Source organism: Cebidichthys violaceus, unplaced genomic scaffold, assembly GCF_023349555.1.
Source record: "Cebidichthys violaceus isolate CVI_PGR_0920_01 unplaced genomic scaffold, fCebVio1.0.p SCAF_3, whole genome shotgun sequence".
Lineage (NCBI taxonomy): Eukaryota > Metazoa > Chordata > Actinopteri > Perciformes > Stichaeidae > Cebidichthys > Cebidichthys violaceus.
The window spans coordinates 700180-727889 of NW_027176483.1; the positions used below are offsets into that span (position 1 = coordinate 700180).

The following is a 27710-nucleotide window of genomic DNA, read 5'->3' on the forward strand; positions in this document are numbered from 1 at the left end:
CGCCGAGGGATCCGTGGACAGAAACATTTTCCACAGGTAAGTCCTTTCTTCTTGGACTGGATTTACGTCCCCAAGACCTTCTCTTAACCCTCTGCACTACTTTCCTTTAGTGGTACTCAGAACTCTATCTGGGTCCAAACCAGTTGTTTTTCTTTTAGTTCAAGTTCAGGATGTTGTTACAGGTCGTGATCTGTTTTTTGGTTGTGGTTGGTGGTGTAAACATGTTTGTAGTACTGGGCTTAGATTCTGGTTCTGGTTTTCCTGCTGTAGGTGCATCACAGGATTCGTCTCTCTGATCCTGAAAGCGCTGCAGGGACGATTTGTCATCCCAGATTTTTCCACCTTCACTGAAGAAACTCAGAAGCTGTTTTCGAGGTGTCGCCAGCTGTCGTTGGTCCAGGTGAGTTCTGGTCTTGACACCTGGAGGACTTCCCCCCACCCAGCCTCTAACATCCTATGAGACACCACGCTGCTGGAGACCCAGACGTATTGCTGGACCCGCTGGAGGGAAGGGAGACACGATGAGAACCAGAACCAGGACTGAGAGGGTCAGACTGTCAGACCCTGCTGCAGTGAAATGAGAGGTTTTCTAAAGGGACCCTGGTGCTCAGAGACACTACAGCTTTAGTCCACAGGGACCAACAACATCAACACAAAGTTCAAATTCCTCGTAGTGACTTGAAATTAAAAGAAAAGAAGAAAAAAATGTTCCCACAGAAATGAAAACTGTAAAAGAAAACCAAGTAAAGTCTTTAGTTCTTCAGTGGATAAATGTTTTGATTATCTTTTCAGTGCATGAAACATCTTGAGCATATTTGTGGTGCAGCCGGGGAATCAAACCTGGTCTCAAAGGACTGTTTTGTGTTGTAATCAGGAGAAAGAGAAGGAGAGCATGGACAGCACTAAGTGGGGCATCTCAATCTGCACTGTGGATGGACAGAGGTACGTCCACACAAATAAAGTCAACAGAAAACACGTTTAACACAGTATTTATTTACAGTGTGGTTTTAGTACTGCAGTAAAATATGTGAATACTTCCTCCACCACTGGTTGTAGATCAGTTGAACTTACCTTGTACCTTGTAATGAGTTAACCTTGGTCATCACTTTCTCTAGCTCCTTCACAATAAAAGCCTTTCTTTGTTGTCAACAGTGTGAGAAAAAATGATATTCAGTAAATGGGACTAAAAATGGTTTTGTCTGTCTTTACCTGTCGGTCTGTCTGTCTGCCTGTCTTTACCTGTCGGTCTGTCTGTCTGCCTGTCTTTACCTGTCTGTCTGTCTGTCTGTCTGCCTGTCTTTACCTGTCTGTCTCTCTGTCTGTCTGTCTGTCTGTCTGCCTGTCTTTACCTGTCTGTCTCTCTGTCTGTCTGTCTGTCTGTCTTTACCTGTCTGTCTGTCTGTATTTGTCTGTCTCTCTGTCTGTCTCTTTGTCTGTCTGTCTGTCTGTCTGTCTTTCTTTACCTGTCTGTCTCCTCAGGTTGTCTCTGGGGGACTGGGCCGGCCCTCTGGTTCTGGGTGAGGTGTCATGGCCGCTGGTGTACGGTGTGGCGGTGGAGCTGCTGGGCTCTGAGCTCGTCCACAGATACGTTGGCGTGGAGAATTACTCCAGACACGACTCTCCATTCACGCTTACTAAAACAGGTCCAGGACCAGTCGTCTGGTTTCTTCTTACGCTTCTGAAATGTAACCTTTAAACCAACACAACATATGGTGAAATGAAACAGACATGTTCTTGTCCTGCTGTCCCAGCATAGGAATACATTAACTCCTCATCTATGAGGACATGACAGACTCCCTGACCTCGTGTCTGTTTGCAGGAATCCCTCACAGCCCGCTCACTGAGACGGGCGCCATGGTTACTACGTCTTTACTGCAGGTGAGCCACTCACCCGTCACCCGTCTATCATCAGTGATGTCACTTCCTGTGATGCGGTGCATTGTTTTGTCTTTTGTCTCCAGCTGGCGGGTCGACTGTGTGCTGAGGAAGAGGAGAAGTACGACTCAGTGAGTGACTCAGACACTGAAGGAAGTACTGGTGGGAAGTAGAGTACTCTGTTTAAGATTAGATACAACTTTATTGTCCTTTCACACAGAACACAACGATATAGTGACAAAGCAGCAGCTGTAGGCCAGCTGGCTCTGACAGGTCAAAGAACACGCCCACATGGCAAACTAAAGATCTGATTGGTTGAAGACTCAACAATCAACAACATCGTCTCCATATACTTAAACTGCAAATACTTCTTACTGTACTACAGCTCACAGGTACATGTAGTACTTCTTACTGTACTACAGCTCACAGGTACATGTAGTACTTTATATGTACTACAGCTCACAGGTATATGTAGTACTTCTTACTGGACTACAGCTCACAGGTACATGTAGTACTTTATATGTACTACAGCTCACAGGTACATGTAGTACTTTATATGTACTACAGCTCACAGGTACATGTAGTACTTCTTACTGGACTACAGCTCACAGGTACATGTAGTACTTCTTACTGGACTACAGCTCACAGGTACATGTAGTACTTCTTATTGTACTACCTCTTTGTCTGTAGGTGCTGAACGTCGTCCGAAGGCTCTGCAACAAGGAGCACGTCAACTTAAACTGCACCAGGTACTAATACTTCTATAAAACTATTATTATACAACAAGTATCTTAAAGGACATCCTGTGGTATTCTCTCTTTCTCTCTCTCTCTCTCTCTCTCTCTCTCTCTCTCTCTCTCTCTCTCTCTCTCTCTATATATATATATACATATATATATATACACATATATATATACATATATATATGTATATATATGTGTATATATATATATACATATATATATATATATATATATGTATATATATATATGTGTATATATATATACATATATATAGTAGTATAATCTAGTTCATTAGACAGTGAATCAAAGACATGGATATGATGATTACCTTCAGTATAAACACTATTAACACTGAACAGTGTGTAATAAATACACTAAGATAACATGCAGGTATAAGTACAAGTAATACTACTAGTAGATATAGAGAATGATCAGCTGGAGGTCAGTATAGACAGTAGTACAATATAAATACTCTGTAGGTCAGAATGGACAGCAATATAAATGTAGTTAAAGTAGTACAGAGGTTTTTGTGCAGTAGTTTTGCAGTATTTGGCTCAGTAGTACTACAGTAGTACTACAGTAGTACTACAGTACTGATCCCAGCTGTGGAGACGAGAGTACAGTCGTCTCTTAATATTCTCTTTATACATTGTTTTCTTCATAGTGCTTTTGTATACAGTCCCTGACAAAAGTCTTGTCACTTATCCATTTTGTAGAAACAACAGCTTATAACCTGACTTTTAATTAATCCATTGGTTTTAGAAATGGCTCATATGAAAGCTAAAACCCTCCCAAATTATGTTTAATATACTAAAATAAATTTGCTTCACTGGAAAAGACTAATCATTTAATGAACACAGAAAGGTCAGATTTTGGCAAGACAAAAGTTTTGTCGCCTACAGAAAGCAATGTGAAAATTGAACAAATAATTTACTTCAAATACAAAAATATGTAGCATAACATCAGTGAATTAAGTAGTGGTGCTGTGAGATCCATATTTAATATCTTGTATGACTTCCATGAGCTTGAAGGACTGCATCCATGCGGTTCGACAATGATTCATACAATTTATTGATGAAGTCATCAGGAATAGCAAAGAAAGCAGTCTTACATGCCTCCCAGAGTTCATCAAGATTCTTTGGTTTCGTCTTCCATGCTTCCTCTTTCATTCTACCCCAGACATGCTCAATGATGTTCATGTCTGGTGACTGGGCTGGCCAGTCCTGGAGCACCTTGATCTTCTTCGCCTTGAGGAACTTTGATGTAGAGATGGAAGTATGCGATGGAGCACCATCCTGCTACAAAATTTGACCCCTTTTAAGGTTGGGAATGTAAGAGGTAGCTCATACTTCTTGATATTTTAGGCTATTGATATTGCCTTCCACCCTGCAAATCTCTCGCACACCCCCATACTGGATGTAACCCCAGACCATGATTTTTCCGCCACCAAACTTAACTGTTTTCTGGGTGAATCTCGGATCCATGCGGATTCCAGTAGGTCTCCTGCAATATTTGCGGCGGCTGTGATGTAATTCAACCGAAGATTCATCTGAGAAATCCACCTTCTGCTACTTTCCCAGCGTCCATCCTTTTAGCAGGCTGTGGGCCTTGGCAAATGCCACGCATTTTTTTAATTGCCTTTTGTTTAGTGCTGGTTTCTGGGCACTGATTCGACCATGGAGGCCATTTCGAGACAGAATTCTACAAACTGTCCTGGTTGACACGGGGACTTGAGGTGACCAGGCCTGGTGGAGCTCTGCTGCAGTGGAAAAGGGGCTGGCCTTGGATTTTCGAGCCAACAAACGGTCCTCCCGAGCAGTTCTCTTGCAGGGTCTGCCGGACCTGGGCTTGTCAAAAACATCTCCAGTCTCTTCAAATTTTTTTCTTATTCTTTGTACTTGACGCTGAGACACATTGAAGGTGTCAGCCACCTCAGCAGTGGATCTGGTCTTCAGCCTCTTGATAATCAACGCATTGGTCTCATGTTGTCAGAGGTCAAGTTGCAGTTGATGTGAAGGTCTGGTGTGCTGGGGTTCTTTTTATACACACCCACTAATTGATTGATCAATTATTGATCACAGGTGAGGCTGTAAACTAGGATTGGGTGCATCATATGACAAGGCGACAAGACTTTTGTCTTTGCAAAAACTGACTCAGTGGGCTTTACCAAGCTGTGAACGTTAGAATGCTTTTCAGCAGTTTCGTTTGGCACCAAAACATTATTTCAAAAGCTGTTGGGATTGAAATTAGCCATTTCTTGTAAAAAAAAATGTATTACAAATATATTTGAGGGGCACTCAAGGTCAACTTGTACCCAAGCGACAAGACTTTTGTCAGGGACTGTATTACTTGTTCTTGTCTTGAGTTAATAAAGTTTTCATTGATTGAAGTCTCCTCTTGTTGTTGTTGTTGATGTTGTTGATGTTGTTGTTGTTGTTGTTGTTGATGTTGTTGTTGATGTTGTTGTTGATGTTGTTGTTGTTTAGTTATCAGAGCAGCAGGACGTCCAGCGTCAGACTTCACGCTCTGTCCTTCTACCTGCAGGAGAAAAAGGTAAAAACCTGTTAAGACATCTTGTAGACTCAGTCGGTCCTTCATCTCGTCTCTAACTCCTCCTCCTGTCCTCCTCCTTCTGTCCTCCTTCTATCCTCCTCCTCCTCCTTCTGTCCTCCTCTTCCTCCTTCTGTCCTTCTTCTGTCCTCCTCCTCCTGTCCTCCACCTTCTGTCCTTCTGTCCTCCTCCACCTTCTTCTGTCCTCCTTCTCCTGTCCTTCTGTTCTCCTGTCCTCCTCCTGTCCTTCTGTCCTCCATCTTCTGTCCTTCTGTCCTCCTCCTCCTCCTTCTGTGCTCCTGTCCTCTTTCTGTCCTCCAGTGTTTTCCAGATAAAGTGGACGTCAACGCTGCGTTGGATCTGATGCTGCAGGTAAAACACTTAAAGTCTGTTTATATTACAAAAAATACAATATCTACAGGTTCACACATTTCATTTATATTATATATAATGTTTATAATATATAATATATAGATATATTATATATTATATATATATATAAAATATATAACAGAAAATAAAAGATATATTTAGTTCTTCTGGTTGTTAAATAGCAAAGTTCTGCTAATAATTAGTTACATAATAATAATAATAATAAATAATGTAATAAATAGTTTCATATCGGTCCGTTATTTAAATGCACAGTATTTATTAACTGAAGCTGACCTGTGTGCGTCACAGTGCTCCTCTACAGAGATCACCTGTGAGTCCGGAGCCGTCATGGCCGCCTCCTTAGCCAATGGGGGCCTCTGCCCGCTGTCAGGTGACCAGGTGCTGTCTCAGGCGGCAACGCGGAGCACGCTGTCCGTCATGCAGGTGGCCGGGATGAAGGACTACTCCTCCACCTTCCTCTTCAAGGTCCGGCCCTGATCCTCAAACTCACCTTCAGAAGTCTCACCGGAACACCTGAGAGTCACGACGTCGTCACCGGGCCGCGGTCGGTCACGACGTCGTCACCGGGCCGCGGTCGGTCACGACGTCGTCACCGGGCCGCAGTCGGTCATGACGTCATGACAACAATAGTTAGAGATTCCAGAGATTCTGATGTGATGGAGTTATTATGTGGTATAAATACTTTTACTGGAGTAAAGAATACTTCTTCCATCACTGTTTATTCATTTTTTAATAAAAACATTTTTTAATTTAATTTTAATTAATTAAAAAAAAAATGTTATTACATTTTTTGTATTAATTTATTATATAAATACACTTTATGAGTGTATTTATTCTCTTCACCAGTGTGACTTTGAGAGCCAGTGTTCTGTGTTGTGAGGCTCTTATTCTGAAGAGTCATGTGATCTCATATCTGAGCTGTGATTGGTTGCAGACGTCGGTGCCGGCGGCGTCCGGCAGCCACGGCGTCCTGCTGTCGGTGGTTCCCGGTGTTCTGGGTCTGGTGGCGTTCTCTCCGGAGACGGACGCATGTGGGAACCCGTGGAGGGCCGTCCACTTCTGTCAGGTGACCCGAGCTCTGATAACAGGGTTCTATTAGAGATCGTTATGATCGTTATGATCGTTATGATCATAATGATCATTAAGATCATAATGATCATTATGATCATTAAGATCTTCATTGAATTCATACTGTCATGGCTTAAAACATGCCGACTCTTACAAACGACAGAAATCTGTGACCAAAGGAAAACATTTTTTTTTACATTTAAACTTAAATTAAAAATAAATTAAAAATACATAAATTGAATATAAATAAGTTAAAAATAAATACATTTAAAATAAAATAAATAAAATCAACATGTCTAGGTTAAGAACAAATAAATGAAATCCTTATATCATATGAAAACGCATTAGTTACACTATATCATCACTTTGAGACGCGTGTGTGTGTGTGTGTGTGTGTGTGTGTGTGTGTGTGTGTGTGTGTGTGTGTGTGCGTAGGAACTGATCTCCACCTTCCAGCTTCACAGTTTTGACATCAGGACTCCGTTCAGACAGGTTCTGGTCTACAGACAGTGGAAAGCAGAGTCTGAGGTGAGATCTCTTCATCACGTCTCTCTTCAGGATCAACATTCTGATTAAAACAATAACTTCTTCTTCTCTTCAGGATCAACATTCTGATTAAAACAATAACTTCTTCTTCTCTTCAGGGTTATCAGATCATGAACGTCCTGCTGGCAGCTTTTAAAGGAGACGTCCAGACTCTGAGGAGGTGATGTCATCTTTACTCTCATTATCAGTAACACACTGATTACTGTATCCAGTATGATTCTTTCTCTATGATGTATCATTATGTAAAAAGCATATATATAGATCATAAATAATATATAACTACTAATAATTGATAAAGAATTTATTTAGTTAAATAGATAAATACATGAGAATGGAATGATGGTGGTATTCAAACAGCATTTCTTCCTCTGTGGTTGTCTGCAGGTACTTCCTGTCTGGAGTCGATGTGAACGCGGTCGACTACGACGGACGCTCCGCTCTGCACATAGCGGCCGCCGAAGGACACGCAGACGTCGTCCGCTTCCTGCTGCAGAACACCAGAACAGACCCGAACCTCCGGGACAGGTGAGACCTCACTGAACCTCAGGGACGGGTGAGACCTCACTGAACCTCACTGAACCTCAGGGACAGGTGAGACCTCACTGAACCTCAGGGACGGGTGAGACCTCACTGAACCTCACTGAACCTCAGGGACAGGTGAGACCTCACTGAACCTCAGGGACGGGTGAGACCTCACTGAACCTCACTGAACCTCAGGGACAGGTGAGACCTCACTGAACCTCACTGAACCTCACTGAACCTCAGGGACAGGTGAGACCTCACTGAACCTCACTGAACCTCACTGAACCTCAGGGACAGGTGAGACCTCACTGAACCTCAGGGACAGGTGAGACCTCACTGAACCTCAGGGACGGGTGAGACCTCACTGAACCTCACTGAACCTCAGGGACAGGTGAGACCTCACTGAACCTCAGGGACGGGTGAGACCTCACTGAACCTCAGGGACGGGTGAGACCTCACTGAACCTCAGGGACGGGTGAGACCTCACTGAACCTCACTGAACCTCAGGGACCGGTGAGACCTCACTGAACCTCACTGAACCTCAGGGACCGGTGAGACCTCACTGAACCTCAGGGACGGGTGAGACCTCACTGAACCTCACTGAACCTCAGGGACAGGTGAGACCTCACTGAATCTCACTGAACCTCAGGGACAGGTGAGACCTCACTGAACCTCAGGGACAGGTGAGACCTCACCTGTTCCAGAGAAACAAGAAACTTGAAGCCAGTAAAGATCTTCTGACTCTTTATTTTTACACTATTTGACTGAAATGAGTCCAACAGGTTAAAACTGTTCATGTCTTTATTGGAGGAGGTGTGTGATGTAGTGTCGTCTCTCCACCAGGTGGGGGAGCTCTCCTCTGCAGGAGGCCCGGAGACACAACAGGGAGGCTGTAGTCCTCCTGCTGCAGGACCCCGTCTCACCTGGGACCTGTTAGACTGAAGAGACCAGCTGAATAGAACCTGTTAGACTAAATAGAACCTTTTAGACTGAGTAGAACATGTTAGACTGAAAAGACCAGCTGAATAGAACCTGTTAGACTAAATAGAACCTGTTAGACTGAGGAGAACCTGTTAGACTGAAAAGACCAGCTGAATAGAACCTGTTAGACTAAATAGAACCTGTTAGACTGAAGAGAACCTGTTAGACTGAAAAGACCAGCTGAATAGAACCTGTTAGACTAAATAGAACCTGTTAGACTGAGGAGAACCTGTTAGACTGAGTAGAACCTGCTAGACTGAGGAGAACCTGTTAGACTGAAGAGGACGGGAAAAGTAATAAAGTATTTAATTAATGAATCAATAATTGTACAATGAAAGCAGGAGTTTATAAATCATTTTACTAATGAATTAAATGATCTATAAGTAGATAAACTGATCTTAATATGTTAATTTGTTAATTATCTTTACAAATCCTTTTTTGAATTTCCATTAAAATATCAAATAATCAATTGTAGTTTGTAGTTTAGTTAATGTTTTAATAGATTAATCAATTCATTAGTTATTAAATGTATAATGCATATTTTATTGTTCAATTAGTTATTATTTAATGAACACGTCTGGTCCTTCATAAAAAAGTCTGCATTGAAAAAATGTTACTTCAGTAAAAGTACAAAAGTATCAGCATTAAAATATACTTAAAGTACCAAAAGTAAAAATACTAATTATTATATTATTATAATCTTTATACGTTGTTCTTCATACTTTATACTTTTTTCTTTATACTTTTTACTATGTTCTTTATACGTTGTACTTTGTTTGTGTACTTTGTCTGTGTACTTTGTTTGTGTACTGTTTGTGTACTTTGTCTATGTACTTTGTTTGTGTACTGTTTGTGTACTTTGTCTGCGTACTTTGTTTGTGTACTTTGTCTGTGTACCTTGTTTGTGTACTTTGTTTGTGTACTTTGTCAGTGTACTGCTTGTGTACTTTGTTTGTGTACTGTCTGTGTACTTTGTCTGTGTACTGTGTGTACTTTGTCTGTGTACTGTCTGTACTTTGTCTGTGTACTGTGTGTACTTTGTCTGTGTACTGTTTTTGTACTGTGTGTACTTTGTCTGTGTACTGTGTGTACTTTGTCTGTGTACTGTGTGTACTTTGTCTGTGTACTGTTTGTGTACTCTGTGTACTTTGTCTGTGTACTGTGTGTACTTTGTCTGTGTACTGTGTGTACTTTGTCTGTGTACTTTGTCTCTTCAGTGAATAAGGTTTCTGTTCTCTTGACGACAGAAGCTGCTCTGGACTCAGCTTCTGCTTCTTTTGTTTCTACTTCTACGACTTGTAAATATAAAGTATAAAATACAGCAGATGTTCATCACTAATACATTTTTAAAGAATTTGTGATTTTAGCTTTATATTTAAAATGTACTTGCAGTCAAGTACTGCACTTAAGTATAATTTTGAGGTACTTGTACATTAATGGAGTATTTCCATTTCCTGCTACTTATCTAACAACTTACAATACAATGTGTATTACTCAACTAATACATGATGTATTATTACAGATTAAAGTACCAGCAGTATTTAAAGTCATTAAAATGAGCTCCACATCAATAAATATAATACTGTAATATAATATGTATTATTCTGCCTTATGAGTACTTTTACTTTTTGTACTTTATTTTGATAAAACCTTTGTAGTTTTAGTCTTTAGACTTGTACCAGAGTATTTCTTCACTGTGGTAGAAGTACTTTTACTGCAGTAAAAGTACTTCTTCCAGCTGTATTTACCTCAGAAAGTAGAGTAGGAACATTGAACTGTTTCTTTTTATTGATATTGTTTTGTTTTCATGGCAGAACTTCTTCTCATGTTTATTTATGTATTCCTCATGAATATTCATGAGATGAAGGGTTCTGAACCAATCATCTTCTGAGAAGCCGGACGCTGCGTCAAGCTGAAATCAGAGCTGTACCGGATGTAGAGCATGTACCTTCACAATAAAAGTATAACTTCCGCAGTAAAGCAGGTCAGTTATTTTGTTTCGGTACTTCAGTAAATATTATTTCCATATGAGTGAGTGACTCAGAGAATAATTATATAATAAAAATCACTAATACTAGAAATGATCTCAAGAGTGAGAAATTAAATATCGTTTGGCTTTGGACAAAATAAAACATTTTAAGAAGTGCTACTTATTTACATTTCATAGACTAAATGATGTGTGACATCGTCAGAAAAGAGTGAGACGTGAACGTGTGACATTGTCAGAAAAGAGTGAGGCGTGAACGTGTGACATCGTCAGAAAAGAGTGAGGTGTGAACGTGTGACATTGTCAGAAAAGAGTGAGGCGTGAACGTGTGACCATCAGAAAAGAGTGAGACGTGAACGTGTGACCATCAGAAAAGAGACGTGAACGTGTGACCATCAGAAAAGAGTGAGACGTGAACGTGTGACATCGTCAGAAAAGAGTGAGGTGTGAACATGTGACATCGTCAGAAAAGAGTGAGACGTGAACGTGTGACATTGTCAGAAAAGAGTGAGGCGTGAACGTGTGACCATCAGAAAAGAGTGAGACGTGAACGTGTGACCATCAGAAAAGAGACGTGAACGTGTGACCGTCAGAAAAGAGTGAGGCGTGAACGTGTGACCGTCAGAAAAGAGTGAGACGTGAACATGAGACCGTCAGAAAAGAGTGAGACGTGAACGTGTGACCATCAGAAAAGAGTGAGACGTGAACATGTGACCGTCAGAAAAGAGTGAAGCGTGAACGTGTGACCATCAGAAAAGAGTGAGGCGTGAACGTGTGACATTGTCAGAAAAGATTCAGGCGTGAATGTGTGACATCGTCAGAAAACAGAAGCAGTTTGTTCCCACAGAAGCTGAAACGAGCTGAAGATCTGAGACTGTTGTTTACTGAATGAAGGAAGAAACACACAGAGCACACATCCTAAACAAAGAGAAGAAGAAGAAGAAGAAGAAGAAGAAGAGTAATAAGAATAAGAAGTAGAAGAAGAAGAAGAAGAAGAATCAACCTGTGAGGCTGAGGTGATTTGAATGCTGTTAGTACTTTTACCGTAACAGAGCGTTGTTACTGTGTGGTAGCCTTTTAATACTTTAACCAAAGTAAACATTGAATGCATATCTTTGACTTTCAATGTAGTAGCCTATAAGTACTTTTACTGAAGTAAAGGATCTGAAAAACTTCCTCCACAATAAATTTACGCTTACCTAGACCTTTACTTTGAAGGCCGTAACAGGAAGTGATAGTAGTTAGCTTGGTTAGCTGTGTTAGCTTGTTTCGCCACAGGCTCCAGCCTGTTGAACGGAGGACCGAGCGGCAGTTAGGTCCGAGTGTCGGAGAAGAAGAGTCAGAGACGCGTTTCACTGGAGGAAGTAGTCCGTCTCTCACGACAATCTGTGGTTTGTTTGTTTGTTTGTTTGTTTGTTTACGGTAACCGGAGCCATGCGTGCAGAATGAGAGCCGAAGAAGAAGAAGAAGAAGAAGAAGAAGAAGAAGAAGAAGAAGAAGAAGAAGAAGAAGAAGGAGGAGGAGAGCGTTTCTCTTGGTTTCGTTGTCTGCAGAGACTTTAATTCATCCGGACTGAAGCGGGTCTGAGGTGAGTTATGATTCATATAATATAATATAATATTATATAATATTATATTATATGTATTATTTATGGTTCACACACACACACACACACACACACACACACACACACACAATATATATATATATATACATAAACTATATATATACATAAACTATATATATATATATATATATATATATATATATATATATATGTGTATACATATATATATATATATATATATATATATGTGTATACATATATATATATATATATATATATATGTGTATACATATATATATATATATATATATATATATATATATATATATATACATACACATGTGTATTATATGGTTCAGCCGGTCTACATGACTCCTAACCCGCTAACAGAGAGGAGTCTGAACAAACACTCATCGGTATTAATTAATAAATAAACACTTTTATATTATGAAACTCACTTAAAAGTAAAACATGATTTAGACTAGACTGTAGTCTAATGTAGACTTATAGGTAGGTCTTGTAAATGGACCCACAAGTACAGAAGAGTAGACCTGGACTTGGTTGACGTCTTTACAGGTGGTCTAGAGACTGTAAACAGACCTGCAGGTGGTCTAGAGACTGTAAACAGACCTGCATGAGGTCTAGAGACTGTAAACAGATTTACAGCTGGTCTTGAGATGTAAACAGACCTACAGGTGGTCTAGAGACTGTAAACAGATCTACAGGTGGTCTAGAGACTGTAAACAAATCTACAGGTAGTCTAGAGACTGTAAACAGATTTACAGGTGGTCTAGAGACTGTAAACAAATCTACAGGTAGTCTACAGACTGTAAACAGATTTACAGGTGGTCTAGAGACTGTAAACAGATTTACAGGTGGTCTAGAGACTGTAAACAAATCTACAGGTAGTCTACAGACTGTAAACAGATTTACAGGTGGTCTCGAGACTGTAAACAGACCTGCATGTGGTCTAGAGACTGCAAACAGATCTACAGCTGGTCTAGAGACTTTAAACATACCTACTTGTAGTCTAGAGACTGTAAATAGACCTACAGGTGGTCTAAAGAATGTTTATAGACCTGCATGTGGTCTAGAGACTGTAAACAGATCTACAGGTGGTCTAGAGACTGTAGTCTAGGTCTTGTTGACAGATCTACTGGTAGTTTATTTTTTGTAAAAACCCAGCAAAGTAGACGTGGTCTTGGTTGACGTCTTTACAGGTGGTCTAGAGACTGTAAACAGACCTGCAGGTGGTCTAGGTCTTGTAGACAGACTTGAGATAGGCCTACAAGTTGTTTATTTATTGTAAAGACCCACAAAAGTAGACCTGGACTCGGTTGAAGTCTTTACAAGTAGTCTAGAGTCTGGACAATAATCAGACTAACATAGAACATAGTAGAAAGGTCTATGGATAGACCTGCAGGGAGTTAAGTTCTAGCAGTTAGACTCAGAGGTAGTTTAGAGGCCGCAGGTAGCCCTTGGATGGACCTTCACGTTGTTAAGTTCTTGTAAATAGACCCACAAGTACAAAAGAGTAGACCTGGACTCTGTTAAAGTCTTTACAGGTGGTCTAGAGTTTGTAGATAGACCTGCATGTTGGACATACATTTAGTTTTTACTTTATAGACTCGTGGGTTTAAGTTCTGGTCAACACTCTTTGTTCTAGTTCTCTTTGTTAACAGACCAACGTGGAGATCAGAGTCTGTAAATAGGTCTACAGGGGGATTAGCTCTTATAAAGAGACCCTCAGGAGTTTTGTTCTTGTTGACAGTCCTACATGTGGTTTATGTTTTGTTAAATCTGTAAATAGACTTACTGGGATTTAAGGTCTTGTAGTTGGACATAGTTTAGAGTTTACAGGTAGTCCTTAGATAGAACTACAGGTAGTCTAGGACCTAGAAAGACTCACAAGTTTTCGTAGAGTCTGTGGATAGACTTTCTGGTGGTTTAGATCTGTAGGGAGTCAGACCTGTAGAAAACAGTTAGATTTAGTTGTTGTAGTTTAGTTGTGGTAGACCTCCAAGGAATTTGGATCTTGTAGATGTGGATTAAGGTAGATCAAGGTCTTGTAGACAACCAACATGTAGTTTAGAGTCTTGTAGATAGGCTGACGGATAAGTTTAGGACTTTAAGGTGTACCTCTGGTGATAGTTTAGTTCTGTAAATAGACCTACAGCTGGTTTAGATCTGGTTGATGGATCTGCAGCTGGTTTAGGTCTGGTTGATGGACCTACAGCTGGTTTAGGTCTGGTTGATGGACCTACAGCTGGTTTAGAGGTTACACATGTAGTTTAGTTGTAGATAAACAGGTAGTTTAGGGTCTGCAGGTAGACCCACAGGTAGCCTTAGATCTGTGGGTAGTTTTTGCAGACAGACTTGCAGGTAGTTCAATTCTTGTGAGTAGAACTACAGGTATATTTGTACTTGTGGACAGGTCTACAGGTACAGGTGGGTAGAACTACAGGTATATTTGTACCTGTGGACAGGTCTACAGGTACAGGTGGGTAGAACTACAGGTATATTTGTACTTGTGGACAGGTCTACAGGTACAGGTGGGTAGAACTACAGGTATATTTGTACCTGTGGACAGGTCTACAGGTACAGGTGGGTAGAACTACAGGTATATTTGTACTTGTGGACAGGTCTACAGGTACAGGTGGGTAGAACTACAGGTATATTTGTACTTGTGGACAGGTCTACAGGTACAGGTGGGTAGAACTACAGGTATATTTGTACCTGTGGACAGGTCTACAGGTACAGGTGGGTAGAACTACAGGTATATTTGTACTTGTGGACAGGTCTTCAGGTACAGGTGAGGAGACAGACTTACAGGTTGTGTACTTCCAGAAAACAGACCTCCTTTTTACCTGCAGTCAGAAGACTGTATTTCAACTTTTTAACAACAAATACACATTGCTGATGGTTCCGTCATCACTGTGTGAACAACAATCAGTGGTTTGGTGTGTGTTACTGTTTCCTGTTGATCAGGTGACGTCACAGGGCTTCTGTGTAGAGACGCCACGAATCCACCACAGAAGAAGAACGATTACAGACAACAGTTTCTGTGAGAATCCAGTGCAGCGACGGGACGACTCGGAGTCCACGCGAAGAAGGCTTTGATCTCAATATCACTGTGATTTCTGATGCACACTCATTCATCACCATTTCCTCTAATTATGTGGACATTGTGGGACGGCATTCTGGGAAACGTAGGACATCAATAACAGTAGAGCAGATCAGGGGAGGTTTCCTACAAATACAAGGACTTGTGGAGTTTAGGGACAGACTTCAGGCAGTGCTGGAGGAAGTATTCACAACCTTTACTGAAGTAAAAGTACTAATACTACACTGTTAACATACTCCAAGTACCAATACTACACTGTTAACATACTCCAAGTACCAATACTACACTGTTAAGATACTCAACGTTCAATATTTCTATCTGAGATGTGGTACACTTGAAGTACAAGTACTTGTAGTTGCGTAAATGAGTGACTTTAATAAGAGAGTTTGGATGTTATCAGTTCATCACATTAGATTCTCATGATTTCATTATTTTAATAAGTTAACTACTTCCTGTTGAGTCAGAAGATCAGCTGACTCAGTTTGTGTCCTGTGAGAACATGAACGACACACAGTGATGACGTCACGTGATCTCTGTCGTGATGTCATCACTATGAGACAGTCTGTCTGACCCAGGTCACAATGCTGTCATTAGTCTCTGAGGACTTTCTCGTGACGGGGGGCTTCACACGCACACACACACACACGCGCGCACACACACACACACACACACACACACACACACGCGCACACGCACGCACACACACACACGCGCACACACACACACACACACACACACACACACACGCGCACACGCACGCACACACACACACACACACGCACACACACACACACACACACACACACACACACACACGCGCACACGCACGCACACAGTCTGTTTTTCTTCTACATGTTTGCATCTTATAGCTAAATGAACGCTGAGTTTCATCCTGTTGAGCTTCACTCACAGCGGAGCTGCTGAAGTCAGGTGACCTACAGTAGCTAGACTTTGACTGACAGGGGGAGGAGCCTAATGCGACCACAGAGAGCGCTGGCTTTTTAATCGTCTCCTTCAGGAATGAGTCCCGAGACCTGGACACGAGTCAGCATCTTTAACACATGTTGTGGTTCCCTGGTCTGGACTTCACTGGGGCTTTTTGAATGTTCTGATATTACGACCGAAATTCAAATCCTTCAACGATTCTAAGATTCTACTATTCTAAGATTCTACTATTCTAAGATTGTACTACTCTACTATTCTACTATTCTACTATTCTAAGATTCTACTATTCTACTATTCTACTATTCTACTATTCTAAGATTCTAAGATTCTACTATTCTACTATTCTAAGATTCTACTATTCTAAGATTGTACTACTCTACTATTCTACTATTCTACTATTATAAGATTCTACTATTCTACTATTCTAAGATTCTACTATTCTAAGATTGTACTACTCTACTATTCTACTATTCTACTATTCTAAGATTCTACTATTCTAAGATTCTACTATTCTAAGATTGTACTACTCTACTATTCTACTATTCTAAGATTCTAAGATTCTACTATTCTAAGATTCTACTATTCTACTATTCTAAGATTCTACTATTCTACTATTCTAAGATTCTAAGATTGTACTATTCTACTATTCTAAGATTCTACTATTCTAAGATTCTACTATTCTACTATTCTGAGATTCTACTGTTCTAAGATTCTACTATTCTACTATTCTACTATTCTAAGATTCTAAGATTCTACTATTCTACTATTCTAAGATTCTAAGATTCTACTACTCTACTATTCTAAGATTCTAAGATTCTACTATTCTACTATTCTAAGATTCTAAGATTCTACTATTCTACTATTCTAAGATTCTACTATTCTACTATTCTACTATTCTACTATTCTAAGATTCTAAGATTCTACTATTCTAAGATTGTACTACTCTACTATTCTAAGATTCTAAGATTCTACCATTCTACTATTCTAAGATTCTACTATTCTAAGATTCTACTATTCTACTATTCTAAGATTCTAAGATTGTACTATTCTACTATTCTACTATTCTAAGATTCTAAGATTCTACTATTCTAAGATTCTACTATTCTAAGATTCTACTATTCTACTATTCTAAGATTCTACTATTCTAAGATTCTACTATTCTACTATTCTAAGATTCTACTATTCTAAGATTCTACTATTCTACTATTCTACTATTCTAAGATTCTACTATTCTACTATTCTACTATTCTAAGATTCTAAGATTCTACTATTCTACTATTCTACTATTCTAAGATTGTAAGATTCTACTATTCTACTATTCTAAGATTCTACTATTCTACTATTCTAAGATTGTAAGATTCTACTATTCTACTATTCGTTCCTTTGTTATGGCTCTGCTGTGTCCGTCTGGTCCGTTCATGTGATTTCTCAGGAACGCCTTGAGGGACATTCTATTAACAATTTATATGAGTTTGACGAGTTCAACGTGGCGGGTCGGCTCCTCGGTGTGGGAGGAGCCTCTCGGTGTGGGAGGAGCCCCCGTGGTGCTGGCTGGTCTTCGCACCGCGACCGGCTCGAGGAGTCTCGGAGGCTTTGGCCCTGAGCTTTACAGCCCCCCCCTTCCTTAGCGCTCGCTGAGGGGGGGGGGGGGGGTTGACCTTTTTTTGATGACTGGCTTTTGACTGTCTACCAGATGGGTCGTCATGGTTACATGGTGACGCCTAACGCCCACTTTTACAGATCAGAAGGTGAGATAACGTGTGTGTGTGTGTGTGTGTGTGTGTGTGTGTGTGTGTGTGTGTGTGTGTGTGTGTGTGTGTGTGTGTTTGAGGGTGTGTGTTATATCCACCAGGTCCTGTGAACGCTACATGTGGTGGACTGTGTGTGCACACATGGTCCGGTTCCCACACACACAACCTGTAGCCTCGGCATGGTCTGAACACACACACACACACACACACACACACACACACACACACACACTCTCTCATCAAAGTGTTTCTGATCTGGTCTCACCCTCCTACACTCATCTGGGTGACGAGCTGCTACCCCCCCCCCCCTCACATTTTTACACTTTATCACTGTTTAGATTTTTGTTTTTATTTTTTACGGTTTTCTCAAATATCAATATTTTAAAAACATTCTTGACAACAATTAATAATTTATATGATATTTTAAAAATGATTTAATTCATAAAAACCCACTCATTCATATATAAATATAAATATATATATATATGTATACATATATATACATATATATATATATGTATATATATGCATTCTCTCTAGTGTCCACCAGGGGGCGACTCCTCTGGTTGTATAGAAGTCTAGTCTAAAATGACTCTACTTCTCTCTTGATTTATTCCCTCAGTAAACATTGTAAACATGAGTTTATGGTCTCAATCTCTAGTTTACAGTCTTCTTCAATACAGCATGATGTTCATTTAGTACATTATGCTCCATTTAGAGTCAAACACACCATAAAGAGGGGATGATTTAGGGGCAGGAAACAATGAGCAGAACGGTAGCGTGACCCTTTCCTCGAGGACACGCGTGTTCTCTAAACGTTCTTCACGTTTCATTATTGATCGGTTCCTTCTGCTTCAGACGAGGAAGAGTTTCTCGTCGTCGTCGTCTCCTCTGTTGTAGAGGAATGAATCTGAGTGGAGCTCACGCCGGCTCAGCCCGACAAACAATAGTGTGTTTGTGTTGGGGGGGGGGGGGGGGGGGGGGCTGGCTGTGTGGAGACTCACACTGGGCTGTGAAATCCCATCAGCCACCTGGGCGTCCTGGATGGCGACCCAACGGGGACGGGGGGGCTGTCGGAGCTGATCATGTGACCTCCTGAGCTCATCAGCCGTCACTGAGAGGTGGATTATTGTATTTTCCCCCATTCTTAAATGAATATTCATGCTCCCCAGAGGGTGAACCCTAATGACCCTCTGGCCTTTTTATGTGTTAGAAATCTACATTAAAGTAAATATTTACAGGATATTCAACCTTTGCTTCTTTATAACACATTTAACACTTGACTTCTTTCTCTTTAGTGATTGTATAAAAGTAATAAAGTAGTTTATGAATATGGTAGAGACCTGTCAATCAGTGTGTAGCCCCGCCCCTAAATCATCCCCTGCTTTATGGTCTGTTTGACTCTAAATGGAGCATAATGTACTAAATGAACATCATGCTGTATTGAAGAAGACTGTAAACTAGAGATTGAGACCATAAACTCATGTTTACAATGTTTACTGAGGGAATAAATCAAGAGAGAAGTAGAGTCATTTTAGACTAGACTTCTGTACAACCAGAGGAGTCGCCCCCTGGTGGACACTAGAGAGAATGCAGCTTCAGATTGTTTCGTTTCTGCTCGGTGCAGAAACATGAAGTCGTCTCTTTGTCTGCAGCTTCAGACTGTTTGTTTCTGTAAACGCTCTCGAGAGTCTTTTGATCTACGAGTTTGTGACTGAAACTTGTGACGTTAATCTGTGGTTGCGGGGAACGTTCTCTTTATCTAGAACAGATATAAAAAAATCCCCTTCAAAATAAAAGCTGTTTCCTCCTCTTTAAGGTTGAAGCAGAACACCAAGAAGCCCGATACAGAGACCAAAAAGAACGAGAGGTTTCCTTTAACTTCAATATGTAGTTAGTGTTGAATCATCATTGAAACCACAACACAGCGACTCGTCTACGTAAACGTTAACGTTTCTCACACCGACTAAATTTAATCTGTGGTTTTAAGAGAAACACAACAACAGACTAAATATATTACAGACGATAAACTGTTCAAAGAAACTTTACGTGTACAGAAATACAGTGACAGTCGCAGCTCACGGCTGTCTGTGGTAAACAAACAGGAAGCTGTGGTTCAGAGGAAGAAACCCTGTTTCTGTTTCTCTAAATGAATCAGACCTGAAGACAACAGGAAGTCAGAGCTGCTGTCAGGAGCTCTCTACCTGTCTGTCTGTCTGTCTCTCTCTCTCTCTCTCTCTATCTGTCTCTCTCTGTCTCTCTCTCTCTGTCTCTTTCTGTCTCTCTCTCTCTCTCTCTGACGAGCCTTCGTGTTCCCCAGAGGATGAACCCTGCTGACTGTAATGATCCTCTGAGCTGTTCTCTAGCGCCACCCTGAGGTTCACACCTGTGGTTTATTTAGTTGAATGTCTCAGCACCTATTTAATGGACTATAATAGAATATATATATATATATATATATATAAAATGTAAAGATATTATTATAGACTTATTTTACAGTGTTTTAGATTTTTAAATGTATTATTATTATTATTATTACACCATATTTCCCCTCAACATGTAAAACATTTCTGTTACTCATTCTGTGTTCTGATTAGAGAATGAATATTTAATGTTTAATAATTTGCTGATTGTTTCCTCTCTCCTCAGCAGCCAGGGTGCATGATGGGATCTTTCCGGCGTCCCAGGCCTCGGTTTATGAGTTCCCCGGTTCTGTCGGACCTCGCCCGGTTCCACGCCAGCTCTCCGTCACTGCAGCTCTCCAACACCAGCGTGTGGAACAGGTCAGCTGAGCTTAGATGAGTTTTACTCTTTCTACTTTTACACTGTGTCTGGTGTTCTTCTGGTGTAGTCAGTGCTCTCCTACACGTCCCAGAATACCTTGTGACTCACCAAAACCACACAGACCTGATCTCACCTGTCATACGTTATAATAATAATCCAAACTACATTTTTTTATGAAAAAAGCATATTGTTTATGACATTCTCGCATTATCTGTCAAATATATTAAATTATTGCAAATTCTACAGTATTATTTTAGGAAGTGATGAACTTATTTAGAGCTTCTTGAGTTAAAGTCAAAGTTATCCGACTCCATAATCCCACAACAGAGATATTAGCTTCATGTGTTTAGAACACAACCTTCACTGTGTGTGTGTGTGTGTGTGTGTGTGTGTGTGTGTTATTGTTCCAAACATGAGCTTAAAAAGTGCTGGTTTGTGTTTTCCAGACGTCAGACAGAAGAACAGGTTCTCTTGAAGGTCAAGAGTCAGAACAGACGAGTCCTGCATGTTGCGCTGTGATGCGTTGCGCTGCGTTGCGCTGCGTTGCGTTGCGTTGCGCTGCGTTGCGTTGCGCTGCGTTGCGTTGCGCTGCGTTGCGTTGCGTTGCGCTGCGCTGCGCTGCGTTGCGCTGCGCTGCGTTGCGTTACGCTGCGTTGCGTTGCGCTGCGTTGCGCTGCGCTGCGTTGCGTTGCGCTGCGTTGCGTTGCGCTGCGTTGCGTTGCGCTGCGTTGCGCTGCGTTGCGCTGCGCTGCGTTGCGCTGCGCTGCGCTGCGTTGCGTTGCGCTGCGCTGCGCTGCGCTGCGCTGTGTTGCGCTGCGTTGCGCTGCGTTGCGTTGCGCTGCGTTGCGTTGCGCTGCGTTGCGTTGCGCTGCGCTGCGCTGCGCTGCGTTGCGTTGCGCTGCGCTGCGTTGCGTTGCGCTGCGTTGCGTTGCGCTGTTTTTGGGACATTTAGGGATCAGATCCTCTTCAGACTCTCGTTCACCAGCGTCTCACTGATTCGAGGTCACTTCAGCTCTGCAGCAAAACTCTGTTTCCTGCTCTTCTCAGGATGTTTAGTAGGAAGTGGAGGTGGCAGTCGGGCCACGTCCTGTCAACCAGCTGAGACACACACACACTCTGGACACACTACACAGTAACTGCCTGTAAAGAATCCAGGAGAAGAGTTCACCAACTCTGCTCAGATGTGTGGTTATGTTTGACTGAACTAACTTGTGATGGTGTGTGTGTGTGTGTGTGTGTGTGTGTGTGTGTGTGTGTGTGTGTGTGTGTGTGTGTGTGTGTGTCCTCAGTGTCCAGTCAGCTGTGATCAAGGTGTTCCAGGGTGGAGCGCTGCAGACTAACGAGCTGTACACGCTTAACGAGAGCATCAGGTGACAAAGACTTCTTCTTCTTCTTCTTCTTCTTGATGAGTAAAAAGTACAATATGTACCTCTGAGATGTAGTACATTATAAAGTACAACATGTACCTGACCTCTTGTCTTCACAGGTGGCTCCTGAAGACTGAGATGGGTTCCTTCATCACAGACTACTTTCAGGTATCTTCACTCATCACTTCCTGTTCACACAGAGGATTCCTCCACTTCCTGTATCTGAAGCTCTACTTCATGTTTGTACAGAGACCTGATGATGTGTGTATAAATATACGTGTGTATGAACAATAGACAGTAACGTCGTGAACACATTTACACTAAAGCGTGTCTTATAACCATGTCATTTTGATTTTCAGCCTTTCATCAGCTGTTCTTTAAGTCAGACTTAAAGTTTAAGTTCATAATATTTGAGGCCACTTTACTGAAATACATATGTGAATGTGTTCGAATCTCCTGAAGTAACATTCCTCTAGAATGAAGTAGGAACCTTTAAGTTGACTCAGCTCCAGAAGCTGCTTCAGGGTTTAAACTCTGCTGGTGAGACTAACTCAGCGTGAGACTCTGTTCATTATGAAACGAGTCTGAACCGCTTCAACAAAGAGAGGAAGTGCTTTCTGAGAAAAGTGATCATCTAAATCTAACAAATGCTAAAAGTTATTTCTCGTTTGGGACACCTCCAGTAATATGAGCTGAATTCAATTAGTTTGAAATATAACAACATCTCAGATCTGTGTGTGTGTGTGTGTGTGTTTCAGAACCAGCTGCTGACTCGAGGTCTCTCTGAAGTCCTGGATCAGGTCCTCCTTCACTCCGGTGAGACTGGTTCTGGATCCTGAAAACAGGAAGAACGGCAAACATGCCTTTTCACAATAAGAGCAATAAAGAAGCTTTAATGTCCCTGAGGGGAAGTTTGTTTGGTGGTGACGTTTTGGGTTTCCGTGGTAACCGGCCGTGTGTGTGTGTCTCTCTGTGTGTGTGTGTGTGTGTGTGTGTGTGTGTGTGTGTGTGTGTGTGTGTGTCCATAGGTGACGACCAGCTCGTGGTCCTTGCCAACATGTGGGACAGATTCTTCACAGAGATCCTGCCGACCATGCAGGCCATCTTCTACCCGGTCCAGGTACACACAATCACACACACACACACACACACACACACACACACACACACACACACACACACACACACACAATCACACACACACACACACACACACACACACACACACACACACACACACACAATCACACACACACACACACACACACACACACACTCACACACACACACACACACACACATGGAGACATAAAACACACCTGCAACCGACCCTTCGCTAAGTCCCGCCCCCATCGAACGCAGGCTGTCCAATCACAGTGCAGCATCGCTCTGCTCCACAGACTCTCGTCACTGGTTCCAGATGTTCTTCATGTTCAGTCTGGTTTTTGGAGCTCGTCATTTTAAACATTAGCGGAGTACGTTAGCACGTCGCTAACTAGCGTTAGCACTTCTATGCTACGCTAGCTGCTGATGGTGTACTGAATGCAACAATGTTCCTTCAAACACGTTAATGAACCTTCTGTCTGCTTCTCTTGAATCATCTCTTAGTTTTATTTTCACATTTTAATATTTGTTACGTCACAGTGTGGTCTCCACGGTAACGCAGCTCTGACAGCTTGACGGAGTGGCAGCGGTGGGCGGGGCTTAATTAGCTCTTAGAGAACGAGCAGAGAAGATCCTTAAGATTGTAGCTTTAACTAATCTGGGATCATTGATTCTACTTAAACTCTGTGTGTGTGTGTGTGTGTGTGTGTGTGTGTGTGTGTGTGTGTGTGTGTGTGTGTGTGTGTTCAGGGTCAGGAGCTGACGGTGAGGCAGATGACTCTGTTGGCCTTCAGAGACCTGGTGCTGTTGAAGCTCCACCTGGAGGAAACACTGGGAACTGCAGCCTCCGTCCCTCCACCCGTCACTCAGATGCTGCTGGTGCTGCAGGTAGGATACACACACACACACACACACACACACACACACGCACATTAACACACACACACTCACACACACTCTAACTTGTCGTGTTTAAAGATGTTGCATCTCTTTCTCTCTGCTTGTCTTTAATAATAAAGACATAAAATAACAAATACTCTCCGTGTACATGTACTCTCTCCGTGTACATGTACTCTCTCCGTCAGGGTATCCACGATTCCGGTGCTCCCAGTTTGGAGTACTACCGGTTGGAGCGTCTGGTGGAGGTCGTGGTGTCTCCGTATCTCAGCAACGTTCTTCACAACAGGAACCAGCTCCTGCTGGGTGAGTTCTGACTTGAGCTGTTTGTTCTTCAGTGAATTAAACTTTACAGCTGAATCTGAATCTGAAAATTCAGCTAAAAACTGTTTTTATTATTGACATTAAAATGTAAAAACCTACATGAGCACGCAATTCAGATGGTGCATTCAAGTGCTTGTGGGAAACGCCGACATGTGACGTAGACGTCACATGTCGGCGTTCCCCTGAACGCAGCTCGTCATAGAGGTAAGTGTGTGAGGTCAGAGGTCAGGGGGGCGTGGCTCTGTAGTAATACATTTGAATCCTCTCAGCAGGGAGGTGAGCCACTTAATCTGCTGTGTGTGTGTGTGTGTGTGTGTGTGTGTGTGTGTGTGTGTGTGTGTGTGTGTGTGTGTTATAACTACTACGACACACACACACACACACACACACACACACACACACACACACACACACACACAACAACACACCAGAGAAAGAAACACAAACATCTCTGAGATCATTTTACTGGTTTACAGATCATATTCTATGTAGTCTAGAAAAGGACAGAAAATAGTGAAAAGTACACAAATAGAAAAAAGTGATGTCATCAAATAACTTGTTTTCTGAAACCCTAAACTGTTCAGATCGATCAGCTGTGATGTGTTTACAGCAGTACGTTCTTTTTAAGTCTTTGAAAGGACTCAAATGTGATTTGGGGAATTAAAACTGTTCTAAAACGTATTTAGAAAAAAACTATTACAAAAACACATTTAAAATCATGTCAATTTAATACAAAATCAAAATCAAATCTCTCGTCCGGATCTAAAAACAAAAGCTTCTGTTTTGTTTTTGTTCCTCCTTTAGCCATGTAGCTAACAGATGCTAACAGAAATCTGCTAACAGATGCTAACAAAAATCTGCTAACAGATGCTAACAAAAATCTGCTAACAGATGCTAACAGAAATCTGCTGCAGCAGCTTTTTGTTTCCTTCAGAAACACACAAAGCAGATTAGGATCCTGATCCCTGCTGGGACCTGAACCTCGTCCAGCAGAGAGCCTGATCCCTGCTGGGTCCTGAACCTCGTCCAGCAGAGAGCCTGATCCCTGCTGGGACCTGAACCGGTCCAGCAGAGAGCCTGATCCCTGCTGGGACCTGAACCTCGTCCCGCAGAGAGCCTGATCCCTGCTGGGACCTGAACCGGTCCAGCAGAGAGCCTGATCCCTGCTGGGACCTGAACCTCGTCCAGCAGAGAGCCTGATCCCTGCTGGGACCTGAACCGGTCCAGCAGAGAGGTGTTTCTGCTGTTACATAATGCTGCTTTATGAATCCGTCACACCGGAGTTAATCCAAACTTAACTCCTTCAATAGAACAAAAGAGTCCAAGTTTAAACTGGTTTCTGTTGGCATCAACCTTCAATGTTAACTGAAAGCTGAGACCATTAGATATTATAAATAAACTACTTTATAATCGCTCAGAGACCTGTCAATCACTGTGTAGCCCCGCCCCTAAAGCATACCCTGCTTTATGGTCTATTTGACTCAGCTTGTTCCTCTGATGCTAACGTTAGCTCAGCTTGTTCCTCTGATGCTAACGTTAGCTCAGCTTGTTCCTCTGATGCTAACGTTACTTTACTTTGATTAAACTGACAACATTTGGAACAACATAAGTAAACAGCTTAACATGTATAACATAGTTCTAGTTATTTTTAGACACTTTGTTGTTTCATATTAAACATTTTAAGGACCTTTGTGTTGGAGGTGAAACATATTTAGAACCTTTAACTAAACGTTGACTTTGAGCAGTCGTGTTCACTCTCAACCCGTCTCCTGTCTCCTGTCTCCTGTCTCCTGTCTCCTCGTCCAGAGCCCCGCCCCTTGTGGTCGTCGGGGTCCTTGCTAAGCGACCACTTCCAGCCAGAGATCACCGTCACTCAGCACCACAGCTCCTCCTGCGACTCCTCGTCTCTGGCCCCGCTGGTGGAGCAGGAGGGCGAGGCCTACCTGGAGAAGTCCGGCGGCGTGCGGCGCCACACGGTGGCCAACGCGCACTCCGACGTCCGGCTGCTGTCGGCGTCTGGCAGGATGCATGCTGGGACGGAGAGGGACAACGGGGTGGGAGGAGGAGGAGGTGGAGGCGTGGGGTTTCTGTTGGGGGGCGAGCCGATCAGTCCCAGGACGTTCTCTGGCCAACTGGACATGGTGGAGTCTCAGAGAGGAGGAGTCATCTGCCTTCCTCACAGCTAGCCACGAGGACACAAGGACACAAGGACAGCAGATAACAGGACAATATGGGAGTTAAAACACATGAGGGATCAGCCAGAATGTGACGAGATAATAAAGTACAGGATGAAAGAGACACAATGAGACAAGACAGACAACAACCAGTAACACAAGGAAACAAGGAAACAAAGGGTAGGACAAGACATAGGAGGCAGAAGAAGACAGGAAAGGGTACAACCCAACAGGAAGCGAACAACATGACCAGAGAAGCAAGAGACGGGACAGGAAACGGGATGAAGGACACTGGGAGTGTCCCACAGATCCCAGGTCTGTACTGGTCTGTACTGGGAGGACCGTCTGAACCAGGGTTTTATGATCCAGGATCAGGTTCAGGATCAGGGTCTTCAGGTTTGTACTAACACTGAGGACAGAACCAGACTGCAGGTTCTCTTCAGGTCATGTAAATATGTTTGTCTTTTAGGATTGTTAATGATTAATAAAGATTGATTCAATTCATAATAAACTGTGTTTTTCCTCAGATAGCAATACTACTTACATAAGTAGTATTACCACAGTGTAGGAATACTCATGCAGGACTTTTACATGTAACAGAGTATTTCTACACTGTGGTATTACTACTTATACTCAAAGTTACTACAAGAAACTTTAATTTTGTGCTGATTCTGTCGCCCCCTGTGGACGAAAGTGGTAGTGTCTCTGAGCACCAGAGTCCCTTTAGAGAAGGGGGAGAAGGAGGAGGAGGAGGAGGAAGAGCAGGGGGAGGAGGAGGAGGAGGAGGAGGAGGAGAAGCATAGGGAAGAGGATGAGGAGGAGTAGGAGGAAGAGGAGGAGGACACGGAGACGCTGGAGCTGAGCTCTCCTCCAGGAGACAACAACACAAACTAACTGATGATTCAGCAGAAGCTTCTTTCTTTAATGGAGAGTTTGAAGAGAAGAACAGAAACCGTTCCAGAGGTAATACTATCCTAAATATATGTAGTAATACACTGACTGTGTATA

The 27710-nt window shown here is 42.1% G+C and overlaps 2 protein-coding genes across 4 annotated transcripts in view; both read left to right on the forward strand.

Annotated features, from left to right (window-relative positions):
* Positions 1–9040, forward strand: part of glsl (glutaminase like) — a 13348-nt gene extending 4308 nt beyond the window's left edge. Inside the window, exons 7-21 of the mRNA XM_068723500.1 lie at positions 1–36; positions 271–400; positions 875–942; positions 1480–1643; positions 1820–1878; positions 1962–2006; positions 2566–2624; positions 5105–5171; positions 5490–5540; positions 5850–6026; positions 6496–6627; positions 7065–7157; positions 7274–7335; positions 7560–7700; positions 8541–9040. The exon at positions 1–36 is cut by the window's left edge and continues 77 nt beyond it. Of these exons, the coding sequence (XP_068579601.1) occupies positions 1–36; positions 271–400; positions 875–942; positions 1480–1643; positions 1820–1878; positions 1962–2006; positions 2566–2624; positions 5105–5171; positions 5490–5540; positions 5850–6026; positions 6496–6627; positions 7065–7157; positions 7274–7335; positions 7560–7700; positions 8541–8634 (1378 nt within the window). The 3' untranslated portion in view covers positions 8635–9040. The remainder of the gene's footprint in view (positions 37–270; positions 401–874; positions 943–1479; positions 1644–1819; positions 1879–1961; positions 2007–2565; positions 2625–5104; positions 5172–5489; positions 5541–5849; positions 6027–6495; positions 6628–7064; positions 7158–7273; positions 7336–7559; positions 7701–8540) is intronic.
* Positions 9041–11982: 2942 nt separating this feature from the next.
* Positions 11983–27213, forward strand: LOC137881812 (proline-rich protein 5-like). Of its 3 annotated transcripts, none has more exons than XM_068723943.1 (9): positions 11983–12253; positions 20702–20835; positions 22126–22206; positions 22323–22371; positions 22962–23019; positions 23232–23323; positions 24058–24195; positions 24393–24510; positions 26335–27213. In XM_068723943.1, the coding sequence occupies exons 2-9, from the start codon at positions 20714–20716 to the stop codon at positions 26712–26714; spliced, it is 1038 nt and encodes a 345-aa protein (XP_068580044.1). In that variant the 5' UTR covers positions 11983–12253; positions 20702–20713; the 3' UTR covers positions 26715–27213. The 3 variants fall into 3 exon arrangements, with proteins under 3 accessions (XP_068580044.1, XP_068580045.1, XP_068580042.1); XM_068723944.1 differs by having other exon boundaries at positions 20705–20835; XM_068723941.1 differs by lacking the exon at positions 11983–12253 and adding an exon at positions 18159–18234 and having other exon boundaries at positions 20705–20835.
* Positions 27214–27710: the final 497 nt, after the last annotated feature.